This window comes from Physeter macrocephalus, chromosome 4, assembly GCF_002837175.3.
Source record: "Physeter macrocephalus isolate SW-GA chromosome 4, ASM283717v5, whole genome shotgun sequence".
Classification (NCBI taxonomy): Eukaryota; Metazoa; Chordata; class Mammalia; order Artiodactyla; family Physeteridae; genus Physeter; species Physeter macrocephalus.
This window is the reverse complement of record NC_041217.1, coordinates 62,536,151-62,555,364: the sequence shown is the minus strand read 5'-3', so window position 1 is coordinate 62,555,364 and position 19,214 is coordinate 62,536,151. Positions and strand designations below refer to the sequence as shown.

General features: G+C 33.3%; 1 protein-coding gene and 1 non-coding gene across 2 annotated transcripts in view; one reads left to right on the top strand and one right to left on the bottom strand.

Moving 5' to 3' along the window:
* KIFAP3 (kinesin associated protein 3) overlaps positions 1 to 19,214 on the top strand; it is a 178,243-nt gene that overhangs the window by 129,648 nt on the left and 29,381 nt on the right. Inside the window, exons 18-19 of the mRNA XM_024116667.1 lie at positions 12,108 to 12,297; positions 18,116 to 18,215. Coding sequence (XP_023972435.1) covers positions 12,108 to 12,297; positions 18,116 to 18,215 — 290 coding nt within the window. The remainder of the gene's footprint in view (positions 1 to 12,107; positions 12,298 to 18,115; positions 18,216 to 19,214) is intronic.
* Positions 10,178 to 10,250, bottom strand: TRNAR-UCU (transfer RNA arginine (anticodon UCU)). Its single transcript has one exon. It is a non-coding gene; the product is annotated as a tRNA-Arg (tRNA).

Here is a 19,214-nt window from a genome sequence, read left to right as displayed (position 1 = left end):
TGTGTTAATTTCTGCTGTAAGCAAAGTGATTCAGTTGTACATATACATACATTCTTTTTAATATTTTGTTCATTATGGTTTATCACAGGATATTGAATATAGTTCCCTGTGCTATACAGTAGGACCTTGTTGTTTATCCATTCCATGTATACTAGTTTGCATCTGCTAACCCCAAACTCCCACTCCATTCCTCTCTAACCCCCTTGGCAACCACAAGTCTATTCTCTATGTATGTGAGTCTGGTTCTGTTTTGCAGATAAGTTCATTTGTGTCATATTTTAGATTCCACAAAAAAGTGATATCGTATGGTATTTGTGTTTCTCTTTCTGATTTACCTCATTTAGTATGATAATCTCTGGGTCCACCCATGTTGCTGCAAAGGACATTATTACATTCTTTTTTATGGCTGAGTAGTATTCCATTGTATATGTGTACCACATCTTCTGTATCCATTCATCTGTCAGTGGACATTTAAGTTGTTTCCATGTCTTGGCTATTGTGAATGGTGCTGCTATGGACATAGGGATGCACTTATCTTTTTGAATTATAGTTTTGTCCCCATATATGCCCAGGAGTGGGATGGCTTGATCATACGGCAACTCTATTTTTAGTTTTTTGAGGAACCTCCATACTGTTTCCCATGTGGCTGCACCAGCTTACATTCCCACCAACAGTGTGGGAGGGTTCCCTTTTCTTGACACCATCTCCAGCATTTGTTACTTGTAGACTTTTTAATGATGGCCATTCTGACTGGTGTGAGGTGGTACCTCATTGTAGTTTTGATTTGCATTTCTCTAATAGTTAGCAATGTTGAGCGTCTTTTTATGACCTGTTGACTATCTGTATGTCTTCTTTGGAGAAATGTCTGTTTAGGTCTTTTGACCACTAAATTCACTGTTTAAACATAATTAAGACCTTTGGCTTTCAACTTTTAAATATAGGCTCCTTACTTAAAGAGGTTTTATACATATTTAGAGTTTTAGATCTGGTCTAAATGCCATCTCAGAATCACTTGTTTTTCAGAAAAATTATTGCAGAGAAGCAGGGAGTTTGATGACAGTTTTGCCAAAACTCAACAGTCAACTTTGCAGTTTGACCATTACATTTTTTAAATCAAATCTTATATCAACTATTTTTTCAATTCTTTGATAATTTTTGTTGTAGACATAGATTTGTTTTATAAGTTGCTTTGGAGTGATGAAACACCCCCAAATTTTAATGTTATTCATGACTTTAGAAGTTTTTAAAGTATGTGTAACTGTAAGAATTTGATCAGAGGGATAATCTGAGGCCTGGATCAGAAACTTGCTCACTGTGAAGACTTTTCTTCAGACATTGTGCTGCCCTTCTGCCTGGACTTGACCCTTGTACCTGGGATGTGCTAGATGCTGGATTACTTTGAATATTTTTCTCACCTGTGGCATACAAACATGCACAACCTACTTCCTTCTTTGGACTGGATTTACACTGTTTATTTTGGCTCATCCTGTAAAAAATTTCTTGAATATAGTCTATACAGTAGTTTTTCAAAGTTTTACTTAAGTGTTTTAAAAGGATCAGAATAGCAGTTTAAAGAATCAATTAACACCTTTCTTGAAATCCTCTAAGTTGGCATTTCTGCTAGTGATTCATTACAAAGTCAGATTACCACCAGGTACTTTCTGGTCCATTTCATGCATTTTATTTTAGAAATTCATCTTATTTGATTTCATCTGTTTTTTTTGGATTTGACAAAATATATCATTACTGGTTTAAAACTAAATGTTTAAACCATTCCTGGTTTAAAACTAAATCTTGACATTTTAGCTTTGATATCTAAATTAAAATAGGGAAGCTTTATGTATTAAATCCTTGCTTCACCAAGATGTTTCATACATATAAGCCACTGATCACAGGGTTTATGAACAATATCATGACTCATGTACCATTTTCTAGATCACTAATGTCATTGTTGTATGTAAAAGTGTATAGTATAAGAGTAAGAAACTTCTTAAAGTTCTATATCTGATTATCTTACCTTAAGCAATGAGGAAGAGAGAGATGTCAGTCTGTTATGAATTGCTTTTATCATATTTCTTTTGAGAAAAAGTAGATGGAAGGTAAAAATATGTTTAGATTTATGTATTAGGTATGTTTGGTTTAGAATACAGGCTAGTGATACTTCCAAAAGGCCAGCTTAGTCTTATAAAAATATTTATTGTAAAATGTGAATTTATTTGTCATAAGATAAAATTTTCATTCCCAATTATTTCTAAGCTCTGGGCTCAAGTCTCTCATCTTAAACAAGAGTTATCCCCACCCTGTGTCTTCTGTCCTAGCTCTCTCTTTCTCTCTAGAATCAACATTTTGAAAAAAATGTCTACATATTACTTCCTTCATTTCTTCACTTTCCCATCCTCCTTTCTACATTCCCCTTTCTTCTTTCTACCAATTCTTGCTTCTGCCTCCATTACTGCATTGAAGTGGTGCTTATGAAAGTCACCTTGACCTTCATTTTTCTAAATCCAATGAATATTTTTAGTCTTCATTTTACTTTGTTGATCCTACCCTCCTTGCAAGAACTTATAAATCCTGGTCAGAGTTAAAATATAAAATCACAAAGAAAATTATTTTAGATTATTACATTCATAAAAAGCCTTGTGAATAAGAGGACTTCCAAGAAGAATCAGCAAAATGAAACTGGTGATATATCAGCTAGCTCTATATGGTTCCCTAAGATGCTGTCTGATCATGTGAGTTAGTATAAAACAAATTTGAACAAGTAATCTGAAAGTTCACCTAATCTCTCTATACCTCTCTACACTGGGCTTACAAAGTAAGTATTTGATGTGGTGCCAAGTAATTTTAGATTGTTTCATTTCATACTTTGTAAAACTTAAGTCTAAAAAGATACTCAGAAATACTAGAGTTGTTAAACTGAGAATATTTAAAGATATTCACATGTGAATTATTAATGTGATCTGGAAGTCCTATGCTGTGCTACTCAACTGAGTCATAGTCATAGCTGAGGTTCTTAGAAGAGAAGAAGTAGTCCAGTACAGCTGATAGGTGGGCACCAGACTCTGGAAACATCTCATGTTCTGCTAGAAGAATGTTTTTTTACCTTTCTGCTATTATACACCTTGTAGGATTCAAGGCCCTGGCTCAATTTTATCTTGGTAGTAGGTAACTGCACCACCAGGAGCAGCTTCTTTCTTCCCAAAACATTTTTCTCCCCTTCTCAGTTGAGTAGGGATTCTGATCTTAGATTCAACTTTTGGCCCCTATGAAGTGGCAACTTGATCCAATAGACTACTGCATTTAGAATACAACTGATTCTAGTTCTCTCACCTGCTGAATAATCTCAGGCAATTTATTTAACTTTTTGAAGATTTAGTTTACAGTGACACTTCTGAGGATTAAAGAAGTTAGAGAAAATAAATATGAAGCATCTGCCACATGATGGTCACTCAGTATGTTTTGTTCAAACTAAACCAAAATTCACACCAAGTTGTGAAGTTTATATATAGATTAAATATCTGGATCAACGTTTCCTTTCCTTAGTACAGTTAATTATTTATGTTATTTTCTGTTCAACTTTTAAAATGGTATGGGAAGATAATCTGTTCACACTTTGGATTTTAACTCTGGAAAGTTATTTGGAATATATATTTTGGCCAGACATATTTCTATTTGTAGTTTACTTTAAGATTGTCCTGCAAAATGGCTGAATTTGGCATTTTAAGACTTCATGTCAGGGAAGTTAACAGAATAGGTCAATTTACTGAAAGGTGTTGATTAGGACAGTGTAGAGAAATAGGAAGCTACCTTTGCTAGTGTAGAAGTGCCCCAAGTGTTAAATTACCCATGTTCTGAATCTGTGGTGACTAATTTGAATTTGGACTCAATTTATCAAACCAAACCAGACTAACCTCAGACCAAAGTTATACTCCTGGTTTGCTGGACCTCATTTGGAAGAAATTTGAGGAGTGGGGCATTTTAATGCATCAGTAAAAAGACAGCTTCTCAGGTCCACTTGGGACGTAGCTGCCATTCTTTAGTTCTTTGAGCTCAGACTCTATTACTGATCACGACGCAGGGTGTTATTTGCTTGTCCCAAATCTTTTTAAAGAGTAAAACAAGAGGAAATTGACTTAATTTGAAACAGGAGAAACTTTGATTAGACACAGCAAAGATGATGAAACACTAGAAATAGGCTGTCAAGGGAGAATGTGAAGTCTGTCCAGTTAACATTAGTAACAGCTAAATAACCAACTTTCTAAAATAGTTTGTTAGAAACCTGCCTAAAATGGAAGTGGATGATCTCTTGACTCTTTTTTACCTCTAGATTTTGATTTCCAAGTATTCTTGGCATGGCTATGATCAAAAAAATATAGAAAGAATGGGAATATTTCTAGCTTAAGGTGATTTATCTTTAAGAAAGCAAACTTCTTGCACTCAAGACAAACATCATGGAATAATACCAAGAAAAATTAGATGCCTTGCAAACCTTAGGGAAATATGCCTTCTGCGGTAAAGTATTCTTTCCCCAAATTGTAGAAATGTTACATTAGTGATGAAGTGTTTAATGTATTTAGGCCCAGGCCCTCAATTGGTGAAATGAAACAGATATGTGTTCATAGTACTCTTTGTACCATAGAGGATTACATGTTTGGTGATGCAGTCTCTGTGGCCTCATCAGCAAATTGTTGCCTGTCTGACTAGGCTTTTCATGTAGCTTTGGGAGGCAGGGAATGGGGGAGCTGCAGAGAGGAGAAGGGAGGCCAGGAGAGAGGAGCCTAGCTTCTTCATCTTCCAAGGGAATTATACAGCAATTGATCATTGCCTTTTCTCTTCCAAGCCTTGAAGATCATCAAGGGAAGATCGGAACCCTCTATACATAGAGAGCTTCTGAAAACCCAGTTAGATTTTTATCCCTCAGTCCTTCCTCAGCTTTGTATGAAGTATTTGAGAACCTCAAATTCCTCCCCAATTAGTAAACAGTTTCCTCCCCTGACATTACTGGGTTGTCAAACATTTAATACATGTTTATTAAGCACATACTGTGTTCCAGACAACTAAGGTTGACACTGGGAATAAAAAACAACACGAAATCTCTAGAATATAAAAGTTTACAATATACATACCAGGATACTGTCGTCTAGACATGAACTGGCCTTTCAGGAGCAGTACTACTACATGGGCTGTCAATAGATACTCTGTACTAATGCATTGCACATTGTATCTACAGGATGTTTATGGAGAAGGGAATGTACCTAGTTTCTCTGGTAAAATACTGATGTGTCTGTTGTCTTTCTAGCCAGCCACAGGCCTACATGTGATTTGATACTAACACAGGTTTGTGTCACTAAGATTTTGAATGGCAGCTTTTTCTCTTTTAACTCTTAATTTTGATCATTGGCAAATTGTGTGTATCATAATAATCTGGAATTATTTTAAACTACGAAAACAAGGTGCTATCTTCATTCTACGATAGACACAATTATATTTAATAAGACTGGTATATTGAAGTGAGATAAACTAATGTAGGTTTACATGTAACCTCTAAGAGATCAACTGTTATAGTCCCCACAAAAATTACCAGGGGAAACCTGTGTCAGACAGAAAAGGTGGATTTATTAATAAATGTCCAGCAAGGGAGAACACTTTTTAAAAATGTCTTATAATATCTTGAAAGGGAAGTTATAGAGAAGGTTTCATAGGGTTAGGATTAGGGTTAGCTTAAAACTCAGGTTATTTCAGGACAGGATTTCAAAACCATGTATGGGTAGGGATTGGTAAAATGGGTAGAAGGTTTTTACTTTTAATAGGCTTGCAGGTTGGTTATGGGCACAGAACGAGGATTTTCAAGTGAGTTGTTGACAGAACTAAAATGTTCTTTCCAAAGCAGGTGGAGTTGGTTATTGCTTGTTTTACAGTCTTGGCAAATTTTCATTTCTCAGATTTGTAAGTTTGATGTTTATTTCTCAATTCCATACAGTCAAATTGGGTTTCGTGAGATAAACCCAGTTGGTTTTAGTGGTTAGCCCTCTTCTGGAGTTCATTTTTATATTGCGTGAATCTGAAAGGCAGAAATTTAAGATATTTTTCTAGTTTATTAGAATTTACATGCATATATATATATGCATGTGTGTGTATTCCCTGCCAGTATTATGCATGTTACTTTATTGGTTTTTTTAATTGTCAGCAGTTGGATTAAAAAAAAAACACAAGCATGGTATGAAAGAAAAGTCATGATTCCTTGCTTAAATAAATTGTATTTGTTATATCTTTTACTCTGTGGACATGATATTTGAAATGATATTACACAGATGAGCCTCCTCAGTGCTTTAAACAGAGGTTGAAGAGATAATTGTACTGAGATCTGGTTAGAAAATGCCATAGTCAAGACTAAAGGGCAACATTTGGGACAGTACTATTGAGAAATAGGTAGTATGTGCATAAAAGTCAACAACTCTATTATGTATGTGTGTTTAATTATGTGTTAGATAAGTATAGATAATATATACATATCATTGGGAGAAGTATTTTCTAAGCTATAAAAGGCATCTTTTTAGCAGCTACTACCTTAATCTTAATGAGGAACTAAATTACTCTAGATCTGCTTTAATTTAGTTTGAAGAATTGTATTAAATAAACCATATTACATTCTCAATTAGGGGGCTGCCACGTTAAAGGAGAAAGGAAAATCTGTTTTCCATCAGTTACGTTAGAACACAAAGCAGATCTATGTAGCTCTGTGTTACCCTGTAGTGTGTTAATCAGATACAAGGTGTGACGGAAGCCAGTGACAAAGAGTTTTCCTGATAGTGAACAGGCTCTGATAATAAGCTGGTTAAGGCTTCATAATGTTTCAGTGGTTAAGTAGTAAACAAAATGATATAGGACTTCAAAAAGGATGGCACATTCCATATAAAATCAAACCATAAGTCTTTTGTGACACTTTAGAATTTATGAAAACTAGTGCTTAAGGTCATAATGTCGAGCTGAGAAGAAAATAAAAGACAAAGCATGTGTACCTTTAAATACAAGACAAACTAGAGTCCCAAAGCAAGGATATCAGGGTGCACTCCTTGTGAAAAGAAGCATTTCAAAAATGAAGAAAAAACAACTATATTCCTAGAATATTTCCACAATAGCGTGATAAATTTTGATGACGTTTCTTGACTGTGTTTGAGCTATGGCAACCCTGAATTCCCATAGCTATTTTCTGATAATGAGGGGGCAGTGATATAAGAGGGAAGTAGAGATTTGGGGGAGAGGGGTTAGAGGGAATTGGTTTTAATTGATATATGCTGAATTTATTAAATTTTGATACAATATTCATTTAGAATTGCTATGTAATTTTTAAAAGATGACCTCTGTATATTGCTAGTATTCTGCAGTTTTGGGGGATAGTTATTTCAACAGCTTTATGAGGTGATGGTATTAATTATAGAGTTGTATTTGAGGAATGTTAGAACTTGAATAAATCTTAGATTTGTTTCATTTTACAGTTGAAGAATCTGAGACCAACAGATGTTAAAATACCTTTAGAAGGTTGCATATTTCTGTTAGTATCAGAACTAGAAGAAGAACCCAGGTCTCTTGGCCCTTATCCAATGTTCTTTGTATTATACCATACCACATTATTAGTGTCTATAAATTCAGACTCTGAGACACAAAGAAAGTATGACTTTGCCAGGGCTATTAAACTATACTCATTGAGGATAGATACAGAAGATAGCTGAGGCTAGGGATTCCAGAATATGCTGGTCCACTGGGGTATGATAAAGCTTTCACTGGTTTTCACTAAAATGGAAAAGAGAGGGAAAAGAAAAAAGTGTGTGTGTGTGTGTGTGTGTGTGTGTGTGTGTGTGTGTGTGTGTGTGTGTGTGTGTGTGTGTGAGAGAGAGAAAGTGGGAGAGGAAAGAGAAGAGAGAGACCAGAACTGGGGAGGAGTTATAAATGTAAAGTTAAAGTGTTTTAGTGTTGGGAAGGTATATCTTTATTTTGAGATCGTCTTTCTCACATTTTTAGTCTTAAAATGGCCTTTCTTTTATAAAACAATAATAGTAGGTGGCAGTTGATTTACATTTAATATCAGTCCCACAGATTTACTCTTTTTAAAAAATAAATTTATTCATTTATGTATTTATTTATTTATTTTTGGCTGCGTTGGGTCTTCATTGCTACACGCGGGCTTTCTCTAGTTGTGGCGAGCGGGGGCTACTCTTCATTGCGGTGTGCGGGCTTCTCATTGCAGTGGCTTCTCTTGTTGTGGAGCACGGACTCTAGGCACGCAGGCTTCAGTAGTTGTGGCACTCGAGCTCAGTAGTTGTGGACCGTGGGCTCTAGAGCACAGGCTCAGTAGTTGTGACGCACGGGCTTAGCTGCTCCACGGCATGTGGGATCTTCCTGGACCAGGGTTCGAACCCATGTCCCCTGCATTGGCAGATGGATTCTTAACCACTGCACCACCAGGGAAGTCCCAAGTCCCACAGATTTACTTTTGAACCTTTCTAAAATCTAAAATTCTTGGGACCACTGTCCTAACCTATTAATTCACTATGGTTGATAAATAATCTTCAACATCTGTAAGCTAAAATATTTAATTTTCAAGAAATATGGAACATAAAAATCAGTGTTTCAGAAACATAAAGATGAAAAATACAGCATCATATAGCAAAACTGTACTATCTTTTTTGATTCTAACCAATTTGCTATTAAGGAAAAAGAAATGAAAATATTTAAACAAATATTGTGTTCCTCATAACGTGCTTCATTCCAAGATGCTACATTTGGTAAATATTCGAATACCTAAGGCTGCATTATCACAAACTAGAGCAAACCTTTATGGCACAAGTACTGTATCTTAATAATGTTTTATACTTAGCCTCTAAATTTAAAAATGCATATTTTAAAACATCCTCCAAAGTTAGCTGTTAATATTAGAATTAAGAAAGTCACTGAAAACTAGTATATACCAGTATTTATTGTGGTTCTATCTAAGGTAAAGATATTAGGGTATTTTTTCTATAATTTTCAACTTTCAGTCAGGAAATAGTTTCATAATCATAAAACTCCAAATGTTTTCAAAAAGTCATAACTGCTTGAGACTTTAAGGCCTTGATACTGTTTGGTCAGGGTATTTTGCCATATTCTTTCCTATCATCTATAACAAAAAGCTCGCTGTACTTAATAAGTCTCAAGGCCATCTTTTGTGAAAACTCCACGTGTCATTGTAGTGGATTCATTGTAGTAGTAATCTGTAATCATTGTTGGATCTTCTGTAGAGCATAATTTTCTATATCCTAAATGATTACTCAGCTTGGTATAGAATAACCTATTCTGTTTCATATTTACTGAGGGAGAAACTTTTGTTTTTTTCTGAAGAGCTGAGAAGACAACCATAGTTGTCATCCAGTAAACAATAATGTACATGTTACTCATTATGTTAGTCATAGAAAAGTAAACCTGTTGTTTTATTGTACAAAAATACTTAAAATCAGAATAAAATTATCTTTAATAAAGAAAGTAACAGTACAATCTATATCATTGTTACTGTACTTTTTGGCCTTACAATGTTAAGAGATGCCCTGATTCTGTGGGTTTGCTCAGTCATAAACTGATATTTAAAAATAATCATAATAAAAGGAAGGCAAAAGCTTTAAAGGAATTCAGATCAGCATAAGGGTAGTCTTATTAAATCTGATGCTAACTCACTGCATTGGAAAATCAGCTTTCCCAAGACACTAACAAGTCAAGCTTTAGTGTCAAAAGCTAGCCATGGAATCTCATGGATGTTTTTGGTTTGTGTGTTTGGACTTCTGTCAAATATAGTGTAGATAGTCTTTTAAAAAAAAAACTCAGGCTTGTGTGTGTAGGTTCATTAATAAGAACTTTGCAATAAGTTTAAAGGGTAATAAGGCTTAAGTTAGAAAGGCTGTTGTTTGTGATGAAAACAGCTTATTTATTACACATTTCTACATTTATTAGACGTATTTTTATTATTAAACTAGAATAGTAAAATCTAACAAGAAGGGTAGAGATGATAACTCATAGAATAAGCATGAATTTTCTTCTTTGTGCAGAGCATTACTTACTAGGCCAAATACATTTCTATGGATATGCAGTTTAAGGATTTACTTTTTTATTTTATTTTTTTGGCCACACCATGCAGCATGTGGGACCTTTTTTCCCTGACCAGGGATTGAACCTGCGCCCCCTGCATTAGAAGTGCAGAGTCTTTACCACTGGACCACCAGGGAAGGATTTACTTTTTAAAAATATGCGTACCTCTGTAACGTTTCACAGATATTCACAAGAAGCAAGTTTTAGTCTTAGTGGAATAGCAAACCCCATATTTTACATGCTTTGGGTGCTTGATGATTTCAACTTCTGTTCTTACACTAGGAATCCACATGCTTGAACTTAAATTATAATAAAACATTCAAATCATATGTCTATCATCTTCCTTGGATACTCCTTCATTCAGATAATCAAATTTTAAATTTTTCTACCAAAATGAAAAGTTAGTTTTATACCTCTTGTCAAGTGAAACAAACTACTATTCATGAAAGAAACAATACCACTCAAATTAGTTCCAGTATTTAATGTAGAGCTAATAGGATATCTGGTATTATAAGGCATATTCTGTTAAATATTGTGATTATAACAGTTGAATTAATGTTTATTATTTTAAGTAAAATGCAATATTTATGATAACTCTTTTATACAATTTAATTTTAAATAATTAGGAAATAAACTGACAACTAATAGGAATTTTAATAGATAACCACTAGAAAGAATGAAAGCTTAATAATTTGGTGGCAGAATTGCCATTAGCAGTACCATAGCCAAAAAATATCTTCCACTTCCACCAACCTAAGTTGAAAAGTAACATCTATATAGTTTCAGAGTTGTACAGTATAGAACACACAGTCTAACAGCTGACACTGCTAAGAGATATATTGATAATGTGAAACTTAAAATTTAACAAGACAAATTTTGATAATAGTAAATACATTTATTATAAAATTTCATATGTATTCTTACATCCCAGAAATTTATTCTGTGATGACAGTTTTTGACTTCAGCCTTACTTGGCTTTGTATGAAAATTGCTCAGCATTTACCTAAAATGTATATTGGTACATCTCTTAGTTATTGTGATCATCCTAACTATTGGAGGACACTAGTATTGCCTGGCACCTTTCCAACTTAAAAAAAATAACTGTAAACAAAAGTGTTAAAGATATGACAGAGGAATTTAAAAGATACGACAGAGGAATTTAAAACTAAGAACCTGGTAATTAGGATGACAAGAAATACCTGAAGCCTTTTTTCCATCTAAGTCATCAGTGGTACTGTCCATTAATTAAGTGAATACACTTGTCAGAAGTAACCACAATCTGTGGAGCTAGATAGGTTCAGCTGTAACTTTGTAATAATTTGCCTACTTGTCCTTCAAAAATATGCACCAATGAAGTTCTCTGTGAATAGATGCTACAGATACAATGAATAAGCCACAGTCTTGCTCCTCAAGAGTTCATGGTTAAAGCAGGAGATATTTAAAGAAATAATTATGACCAAATAAGACATTATTATTTTGTGGTTGAAACAAAATTGAATTAAATTCTGCTATTTGTTTTTTGTAGTAAACCATTTCAGTTTTTAGGAGAAATACTTTAATAGTGCTTTTTTTTCCTACTGAAAAATGTTGTCTAAACAAAAAGATACAGCGAAAGATGTAATTTTAATGCTTAACCACCTGTCATTAGTGCCACAGTAATTACAGCCACAAAACTCTTTGGAAGCTGAAGTCTGGTTGCTTACCTAAATTCTAGTAATACTTAGATAAAGAATTTGTGAAATTTGAATGTTTCCAGTTTTTGCCATTGCCAATGACGATTGATAATCCAAACAGAGATGTCTTTAATATGTGTAATAAATTGATTTTTATTGATTATCGTATACAGTAATTCTGAAAAGGTACTTTTAATGTTTTCTCTGACCCAAACAAAGGCTCCAAAATTCTCTTCTTATAAGCTAAATGTACTGCCATCTGAGTGCCAAGGAAATGCCTTCATAAGCTTACATAAAAATAATTGACTTTGTTTGCAATAGGAATATGATGAAGAATGGGCTAAGAAAATTCAGAGTGAAAAGTTTCGCTGGCATAACTCTCAGTGGCTGGAGATGGTAGAGAGTCGTCAGATGGATGAGAGTGAGCAGTATTTGTATGGTGATGATCGAATTGAGCCATACATCCATGAAGGAGACATTCTCGAGAGACCTGACCTTTTCTACAGCTCAGGTAAAATGATAACCAAAGCAGAAATAAGTAGTCTGTGTGTGTGATGTAAACAGGGACTTTTGTCCGCCAACCTTGCTCATTCCCAAGTTTTGTAAGCACTTCTTTTAGTATATAAATGGCCTTCTGCTAATGATTTTAGACATAACATCAGTACACACACCAAGCAAACCTATTAACTCAGCATTATTTTTTTCCAAGTTAGTCTTTGATGTGATCTCCATTAAAAAGGCTGTGACCAGGAAAATTAATTGCTCTTAGTTTATTACTTTCTAGAATGTGTAACTTAAAATGACATCTTCAAGATTTCTGACTTCTGTTTGAAAATGTGATATTTTTCTCTATTCTGCATTTATTTAAATTTATAATTTACTAATTTATGTTTTCCTTTCCAGTGTGTTTCATTTTAACAGTCTCATTTTGCCATGGTTTTGCTTTAGTTTCGAACTAGTAAACCCTGTTTGGTTCTCTGGTTGGGAAGATGTAGACACTTTATAGCAATAGTTTTTTCATTCTAAACTCTTGCTAGTATTTCCAAGGCAAAATTTAATTTTTACATAGATCTTACATACCCTTGTTGATTCTGCCATCCTGCCTTTTTCCAGGGATTTTGGTACTAAGAACAGTAAGTTTTTGCATATTCTGCCTTTTAATGTGTTGCACTGTTACCAGTATTAATTACTTCATTGAAGTCATTTAGTTGAAGAGATGAAAGAAGGGATTTCTAACTAAGATCTGTAGCAGGTTGCAAATAAAAAGCATTTAAAGTAATTGTATCTGAATTAATGGCTCACCTTTTTTTCCTACTGTGTATTCATTCATATATTTTCATAATTGTATGCTGTGCATATTGCCCGTAAGGCTGCATTATTTTTTATATTTGATATAGATACTTGAATCCTGGAAAATTGGTACTTTACTTTGAAAATTAAATAGATTTCTTCCTAACTGAACTTTACAGTAGTTATGAAATGCTGCTTTGAGTTTCAAACCAGATGGAGTAGATCATTAATTTCAACCAACCAGAATTTCTTAATTCAGTAATGGCAAGCAGCTGTTCCTTACCTAGTCAGATATTCATGAAGTAAAATTATGTAAAATATATATGATGTGAATTTTTTGATAATAGAAATCAGAGTTTCTTGGAATCAGGTTTCTTGCTTTGAAAATTGATAGATAGCTACTTTTCAGTGTGAATCAATGAGCAGTTTCCAAAAACGAGTAAAACTTGTAACCACCTCAGTATTTAACTTTGTTGTTTTAATACAATTAGAATTTCAGAACAGATTTCTAAAAAATTATACCACTTTTCCAAAATTAATTCATTTAAGTTGACCCCTTAAAATGAAAATCATAACATTTTACTGTGAGATACAATTAAAATGTACAACCTATGCTTTTGTGAGAAATCTGAATTGTACACATTTTTATATATCTAAATTTAGAAACAGCCACAGATGATGGAAAAATAAATAAATTTAAGCATTTGAGGGGTGAAATGTTATCTTTAGATAGCCTCATGGTTGTTTTTTTATACCTACACACTTGACAGCAGAGATTACATTGCTATGAGTTTAAAGATATTATTCTCATATCAAGCCACCTGTACTTTTTTAGTTTATTATTTTACCTACTTTATTTTTCATGAATAGTTCATCAACTAAGTGAGTCTCTGTGGTGTTTCTGATATGTGTCATGGAAATCTAGACAATGCTAGTCTCTTCTCTTTTATTGTGTGCAGTTGTAGCTTCAGAAACATCAGATAAATTTGTAATACTGCAGATTTGTTGGGATGCTTTAGCTATCTTACTTAAGTCTCTGGGTCTCCATGAAACTTTAGGCTGCTTCTGATAAAAGCAACTTTAGTGGTTTTTAAACCACAGAGTTTAAGCTAAATGGCCAGTGATACCCTGGTCTTATCTTTTATTTTAAAATGAAATAGCATTTGCTACTTCCTGGTCATTAGTATTGCCCTCTATGCTTTCCAACTGTTAACCTGTCAAAATGTACCTGTTTCTTTCTTGCTATTATTTTTCAAAAGGACCTTCGTTCTGTTATCTGAAATAGGAATCTACTTATACATCTCCTTATAGTTACATTATTTTTTTTTCTTAGTCTAAAATAATTGTGATTGCAGTTACTAATTTCCTTTTCTGTCATGAAAATGATGCTGTTTGCTTTAGTACTTTTTACCCACAGAGGAAGTATATTATAATTTATAAAGCTGTATTGCTACTACACATTTCTAAATTATTTGTTACTTTTTTGCTGTTGTTCTTCATTCATTGTGATGAATCTTATTCTTAGCATTTATTATGTAACTATATTACAGAATATGAAGCTTAAAATGGTTTATTTCTGTCTCAGGATCATTGTAAAACCATAATTTTCATTTACCTATGTGTTTATGTGATGTATCTTATCAGGTGTAGCCAAAAAAGTTATGATTTATCTATTTTAGTCATTTCTTTTTCTCATTTTCTTTACTCTTGATATCTGTTTCCTCCCACACAGTCATGATTTCACTTTTAGCTAGTTCACCAAAGAGCCTAATACTACGTTTTCATTTGACTTTTAGAAATAAAGTTTACTTCAGTAACAATATATAAGAAGATACTGAGTTATTGTATTCTTTTACTTTTATTCACAATATGTATAAGCCAGTTTTTTTTAACTGGGTTTCAGAAATCAGAAAGTTGATAAGTTATCTATGCTGGCAGTAAATTTCCTTTGATTTCATTCTTGTTCCAATACATACCCCATTTTACTCACAACCACATTTATCATCATTACTTAGAGCACCTCAAGAAGGTGTGTTATATAACTATGGTCTAAAAGGTTTCATGTAATTTAATAACCTAAATGTATATAATGCTCTACAATTTACAAAGTGCTCTGGTATATATCCTCTCTGTCTTCTGTTTGTTCTCTGGGTATTTAAATGTTACATGAAATTCTTTGATTCCTTGTTGCTATCTTTGAAACAGTAAGGTTAGAGTAGGAGCTTAAGAAGGACACTCCTAGATTTATCTGAATACGTGATTACAACCAAAAATACATGATTCCTTTTCAGTATTTCTATAAAAATTAATTTTGGTTACAGAATGCTGAGAAACAGATAATTCCAAAGAAGTTGAAGTGCTTGAGTTGATGATTTAAGATATAATTTAGCTTTTATACTTTTATACTTTTATACTTCATTCTAGTGAAGAATGATTGCTCATATATCAGAGTTACCTAAATTTTGTCAAGTCATTAAAGGGCAGTGTAGAAGCTGTAGTTAATGAATTGCAGGGCCTTAGGATTATTAAAAATTAAGTTCAGAAGTATAAATTTACTCTTTATTCACGTAATATCAGGTTTATTGTATTACTAAACTTACTGTATTCTAGGTTTATAAAATTTCTTAAACTAGTTGTATTCTGGGTTTATAAAATTTCTGCCTGAATCTTTAAATTCCAAATTTTTTTAGTTTCATCTCTATTTGATGAGATCCCTGTTTGTAGTTCCCTGTATTCCATTTATCCTTTTTACTCATTTTTCCCTTTGAAGACATGAGAGCTCTGAATCAAAATGAAGATGTTGAGAATTTGACAACAGTTTTTCATTTAAGTTTTTCCTCATCTGATTCACTTCACTAGATCGTGTTTCATGTAATATAAACTTTTAATGTATAATTCAGGTATTTTTATTTGGTTGTATTTATATCTGAGTGTTATATTTCTGAGTGTTAGAATCTTTTATGCTGCTGGCATGCTGAATATCTTTGTATTCATTTTCAAAGTGTGGTATACATTTTATTTTTGCATTTTACTTAACTTTGTTCCTCTAAAATTGGCAGATTTCTTAACTCCTGATCCTAAATTATTTGGTTTTAATTTAACAGAGATACTTGTTGATTTTTGTGGTCTTCACCTTGTTAATTTTAGCCAAACTTTCACAGTCTTAGATCCATAGAAAATTAATTTTTTTAGCCACTTAACTCTCAATCTATGGTGTCTTGGCATTCCCATAATTTCATTTTTTGTAACTTTTTTTGTGTTTAGCTGGACTTTTGGTTTATAGAATTTTTAACTTTTAGAGGACACAGAAACTGGACTAAATATTACATACTTTTTAGCTACCTCTTAAGTATTTTAAATTTACTAAAGTAATAAGGTAAATACCAAAAGTATTATTAACAATTCAACAATTCAATAATAATGCAAGTCTTTAGTATATGATATGTAACAAATGGATATATGTAACAAATGAGTAGTACAGGTGTCTTACGGAAATACCAATTATTTTTACCTATTCATTTCCCAACTCTATTAATTTTTACCATCTGTTCGATCTTTAATACCCTTACTCCTAAACAGATTTTATCATTTAATTCCCAGCTGTCTATCAATACTCAAATCAGTTACACCTCTGCCTCCCTCCCTTCCCAAGTAGGATTTTCTAACCCCTACAGAACACAGAAATCCCTCTGTAGCTTTTTCAGCCTCCAGCATTCATTTAGTACATATATCCCTTCCTGTTGTGTATCATTTATTAATGAAATGTATTATTTAATTGCATCTTAAGTGTCTATTTGTATTTCGCTTAACCTGAAACTCCTGAAAACAGAAATTATGTATTCTAAGTTTTTCCACAGGACCTAGCAAAGTATTATTGCATGTAGTAGGTGTAAAATGATTGTCTGGTGACTGAATAATTTGCTTACTATGTGCCAAATTTATAAACTATGTTGTGGATACCACCTAGCCAACAAGTGACCGAGCGGTCACTTACCAACGCAGAATACTTTCAGAAAAGGAAACTTTAAAAGGCCTCAGAGCTTTTCAAATAGTAATTACAAAAGCCATATACTAAAATATATTTGTTCTATGCATAAGACAGCCCTGAAGCCATCACTTAGATCTTTTTTCCTCAGATTCTTCTTATTCTTAACTTACTCATAATTCTATCAAAAATAGGTCATCTGGATTCTTAGATTGGAGCGAATGAGAAAGTAGTATCACTCTAAAATCAGCAAGAAGTAATAATAAAGGCTTAGATTTAGGAAAAGGAGCACTTTATAAGCAAAGAAAAAGTACTAGAAAAGCATAGTAGTGTAGCCACATAGCATAGGTAGTCAAATATATCTAATAACCTAGGGCGTTACTATATAATAATTGATGTTTATAATGAAGATTGAGTTATCAAGAAGATTTAAAATTATATTCAGTATACTTTTTAAAAACACAGGAAATATAAAATGTATTTTCAAGGATTTCTAACCCAAGTTTGTGTGTTTGTTTTAAGGTTTGACACTTAAAGTGTCAAGCATTGCTTATATAAAAATTCACTTATTTGAAATGTATAATTCCCTAATCATACTACACAAATGAAGCTGTCTGGGTATAAAATGTCAGACATACTAGAGTGTTGGTCTTTACCGAAACCATGCTATTTAATGTTCCTTCTATTTCCTTACTCATTCTGTTTCTTAGCCTGGAAGGTTTATTGTCCCTCCCTATCCTACCTCACCCCTTAATTTTTGTTGTCTTCTCCACAAGACTAGAAGCCCCTGGAAGGCAGAGATTGTCTTATTCATCTCTGTAATAAAATAGTACTACCACATAGTAGATGCTCAATAAATGTCCAGTCATTGTAAAAGAACACTTAAGTATGTATGCTCTTCTGTTCATACTCCCAGAGAGAATTGAATATCATGCTAACATTTTTCTTCCGGATTAAATATACAGGTTATTTTCTGTTGTGTTACTTGATAGAACAGTTTCCTTTTTATTCCCTGCAAAGATGTTTCACTAGTTACTATTTTCTTTCTTCCTAGATGGATTAGTTGCCTCTGAAGGAGCCATGAGTCCAGATTTCTTCAATGATTATCACCTTCAAAATGGAGATGTAGCTGGGCAGCATTCATTTCCTGGCAGGTAAACAGTCTTCCAAGAAAAATCTAATATATGCTGTTCCCCTTGTTTTTGAAAAGCTAAAATTCTCTTCACTTCCCATTTTTCTTTTTCCATTAAAGAGTAAAAAAAAAAAAAGAATCCTGAATATTTTCAAGAACATACTCATTTGATTTTAAATTAACTTATGAAGTCACATTTTATATGTAAAAAAATGAAGATCACAGTTCTAAAAAAATGTGTGTGTGTGTGTGTATATATATATATATATATATATATATATATATATATATATATGCTTCCTCACTTTGGAAAATACAGGCTGTCTATTGAAATAGACAGTACTTTTGCCAAATTAATGACCCAGATTGTTTCCTGTTTTCCAAAGCCAGCTAAAATTCTCTTCACTTCCCATTTTTCTTTTTCCATTAAAGAGTAAAAAAAAAAAGAATCCTGAATATTTTCAAGAACATACTCATTTGATTTTAAATTAACTTATGAAGTCACATTTTATATGTAAAAAAATGAAGATCACAGTTCTAAAAAAATGTGTGTGTGTGTGTGTGTGTGTATATATATCCCCATATCTCCTCCCTCTTGCATCACCCTCCCTATCCCACCCCTCTAGGTGGTCACAAAGCACCGAGCTGATCTCCCTGTGCTATGCAGCTGCTTCCCACTAGCTATCTAGTCTACATTTGGTAGTGTATATATGTCCATGCCACTCTCTCACTTCGTCCCAGCTTACCCTTCCCCCTCCCTGTGTCCTCAAGTCCATTCTCCAGTAGGTCTGCGTCTTTATTCCTGTCCTGCCCCTAGGTTCTTGAGAACCATTTTTTTTCATTTTTTTTTTTAGATTCCATATATATGTCTTAGCATACAGTATTTGTTTTTCTCCTTCTGATTTACTTCACTCTGTATGACAGACTCTAGGTCCATCCACCTCACTGCAAATAACTCAATTTCATTTCTTTTTATGGCTGAGTAATATTCCATTGTATATATGTGCCACATCTTCTTTAT